Source organism: Hipposideros armiger, unplaced genomic scaffold (assembly GCF_001890085.2).
Source record: "Hipposideros armiger isolate ML-2016 unplaced genomic scaffold, ASM189008v1 scaffold_265, whole genome shotgun sequence".
Lineage (NCBI taxonomy): Eukaryota > Metazoa > Chordata > Mammalia > Chiroptera > Hipposideridae > Hipposideros > Hipposideros armiger.
In genome coordinates, this window is record NW_017731615.1 from 2,124,102 (window position 1) to 2,127,683 (window position 3,582).

General features: G+C 37.5%; 1 protein-coding gene across 1 annotated transcript in view; it reads right to left on the minus strand.

Moving 5' to 3' along the window:
- Nucleotides 1–945: 945 nt before the first annotated feature.
- EGLN3 (egl-9 family hypoxia inducible factor 3) overlaps nt 946–3,582 on the minus strand; it is a 32,187-nt gene continuing 29,550 nt past the window's right edge. Inside the window, exons 4-5 of the mRNA XM_019656765.1 lie at nt 2,963–3,036; nt 946–2,101 (exon numbers count right to left, since the gene is read on the minus strand). Coding sequence (XP_019512310.1) covers nt 2,070–2,101; nt 2,963–3,036 — 106 coding nt within the window. The 3' untranslated portion in view covers nt 946–2,069. The remainder of the gene's footprint in view (nt 2,102–2,962; nt 3,037–3,582) is intronic.

A 3,582-nucleotide genomic window follows, 5' to 3' on the forward strand; every position in this document is an offset into this window, starting at 1 on the left:
GTCATTCTCATGTCATCAGTAATCGTGGAAAAAAACTTAGTTACAATTTTATAGAATATACAATTCCTAATAAACAACCTTCTTTCTTTTTTCTCTTAATGTAGTTTTTCAAAATTGTTCCAATGGAGGAATCGTACTCTATCCTATTTGAAGCTGTTCATATGAGTTATTCCTGCAGTCCCAGTATACCAAAGGGCAGAATTCTTCTTTGTTCAGTTTTCAGGCTTACAGTGGTCAATGACCTATTCAAACAGGTAAACAAATATGAAATGACACAATGATCAAAGCTTTCTAAAACTATTAGCCTAAATTTATAAGTCAACAATGAAATATGTGTGTGCAAAAATTCTAGTGAGCCCTTCCAGCCTAAGATGGAGGAAATTAATCAAACCACTGAAATGCTAAGGTAGGAGAGTGAGTTTATTCAATAAGTATTTACTGAGCCCTTACTGTGTGCCAGGCACTATTTTAGGTGGTGGGAATACATTCCGTTGATTAAAAACATACAAAAATCCCTGTCTTCTTTGTGCTTACACTCTAGAGAAAGGGTACAAGACAATAAACATAATAAATAATTACATAGTAAGTTAGAAGGTGATAAGTACTATGGGGGAAAAAAGAGAACAGTCATGAGAAGGAAGACATCTTATTTCAAAATTTTCTAAAACCAGGAAGGAAAAAGTGTGCTTCTTTCTTGGAAAGTCTATATATCTGTAAGTGACAAAATATCCTAATGGCTCTCTAATGGCCATGGGATTTTCAAGCAAGGAATTAAAGGGATTTTTAAAAATATGACAATGGAACTGAAAACCAGGAAGAGGAACGTTTATAAAATAAGAACTCGATTAGAGTGCCTGAGGCAGTGTGTTCTGTGCTTACTGCAGTGGTAGGACCCTCCATAGTTATAGCAAAGTCCATGATTCTGGCCACACGGGACCCAGACAGTCAAGTCTGTTGAAAAACACAACTAAAGGGAGAAAATGGGAAAGAACTCAAACAGCTTTTCAAGATTTGTTTTATTTCTATTTCCTTTTTAAAATACAGCACCCTATTTTTTTTTTGTTATTTTCTAAATACCAGTATTATTTACTAAAGAAGGAGGGTGAGCTCATTAAAAAGGAAAACTGAAAAATGAGAATGCCCACATTTCCAACTCCTCCTCCACTCTCAGATTGTTCAAGATGCACATATTTGTTGTACGTATATCGGAAGACCCAGGTCTTTCGACACCATTATCAGAGGTTGCTGACTCTAAACTACCAGGTAGATTTTTTTTTCCCCTTTGATTTAAATTCAAATTCCATTTCAACAAAGCAACTGAAAAAATTAGTGTTTAGTTTTTGCCTCGGAGGAATTAGGTTCTCCAAGTAAGAAGTGACAATAGAAAATAAATGGTGTTGCCATCTTTGATCAAAAGGTCACATTTTCAGCAAAATGGGGCAGAGGCAGAAGGTCCAAGTTGCAGGACCAGGAAAAAGGAGTGTCTACTCACAGGACACTTATAAATTGATGATTATGACAGCAGCCCTTTCTAGAAGTAATCATGTCATTAAGTTTGTGATAATTCTCCAGAAACCCCAACAAGCCCTGGATTAAGAACATCTGGAAATTGTTCAAATGACACAAATTTCTGTTTCTTGCTGTTAAGGCTTCCACGATGCCTCTCTCTGACTTTTTTTTTTGTCTTTGCAAACCCCCTCCTTTCAAATCAGGAAGTGTACATAAAGTGCAAGTAAGATTCATTCCCTCGCCCATGTTTCCAGACTCTTGTTTTGATAGACAGTATTACCAAATCTATCAGTTAAACCGCTGGCCAGCGAGGTCATCTGCAGGTATTTTCGGAATTAGCAAATGAGTTCATCTGGCAAAGACAGTGTCCAAAGGTGAATGCCATCTTGGCAAGAAAACACAAAGTACCACTCGCAAGACAGGGACGTGAATGATGTAAGCAGGAGGGGGATTTCTCGTCACAGAGTCACTAAAGAGGCCTTCTTTTTCTTTGGGTCTTAACTCTTAGAATTCAGGAACCGTTGCTAAAATGAATGAGGCCAGCGGATTTCAGAGCACAGTCAGTCTTCAGTGAGGGCAGATTCTGTTTTCCCTGGGGTTGGGACAGAAAAGGAAATGAAATGGGTAAGGAGCTAGATCTGATTAATTTAATGTCACAATTTTCATTCCAAAAGCCTCCAATAAATATTTCCCATCTTATAGAACAAAGCCGAGCAGAGTGCCTCCCATCAGGGCTTAGCAAAATGTGTCTTCATAGGTGTTTGATAGGTATAGTCCAAATGGGTCATGAGTTAGGTGATGTTATATGTCTTTACTGCAGGATTTCTTGGATTGTTTTTTCTTGATTAATATGCCAATGAGCACTGTGACTCTTCGAGAGAGGAACACAGTAATGTAACCTTTCCCCCATTTTAGGGGCCAAGAATTCTCACAAACCACCTTGGCAGGATGAGCAGGACTTGTGTTTCGGTGCAACATTATTTTGGGAAATGCTGCCTTACAATACTGCTTGGAGGAAACAGTAATAATGTTAGGTCACATTCACTTTATATACCATGAGCCCAGTTTTTATATTGAGAGTAACAGTCTCACACCAATATAATAAATTAACCATTATAGCTGGATTTTGGCAATGTGCCAAAATCATGGGCAAAATTTAATATTATGATGTTTGATGGGTGAACATTAATGATTAAAAGTTACCAATTTCCCATCTATTATGAACTGTCATGCAATCAGTGGGCATTCACAAAGGAAGTCCTTTGCATTTTTTCTGACTTTTCCAGCAGAGCTAAGGCCAGGGTTTCAGGATTAAGCCCATCAAGATGACATTATATATGATGCTAAGCCACAGCTGAGAATGGACAGAATAGGTTAGAAGACATATAAAAATTATGAATAAAAGTCATGGATTGACTTGATCAAAAATGACAGAAAATTATCAAACACATACTAGTTAAATTTCTGAATTTCTTTTTGGCTTCTGCCCTTTCATCAGCATCAAAGTACCAAACAGTCATAGCGTATCTGTAAAAGACAAGCAGATAGAATAAAAGAGGTTTAAAAATACTACCAAAACATAAGAAATACTTAACTACAAATCTCACTTCAGAGTCCTTTGTAAAGCCAACATTTAAAGTTTTCCCTATTATTAGAGGTCCATCCCAATTTTAATGTAAAATAAACTTCTCTGGTTTCCATTCTATTTAAATATAATAAAACATGGAAGGAATTCCAAGTATGCACCAGGCATCACAGTGGGCAGTGGGAATTCAAATAACCATGTGAATTTATCTGCCTCTTCCTCAAGGAACTCCTGCTCTAGCTGGGGAGAGAGGCGATTTAACAAATAATGTAACAGACCAAGAAGATCGACACGGAAAGGACTAGAAGGGAATCATTCTACGGAAGACTGAAAGACCCAAGTTGGTGGGGAGAACACAGCCAGAGCAGGTGACATCTGAGTGAAGCTCTGAAGAAAGACGTAAATGACAAGACACTTAAAACTCTTGATTTTCTTTCTTTAGCTCTGGACACTGAGGCAAAGATGCAAGGGAATAATGATGCCCTCAA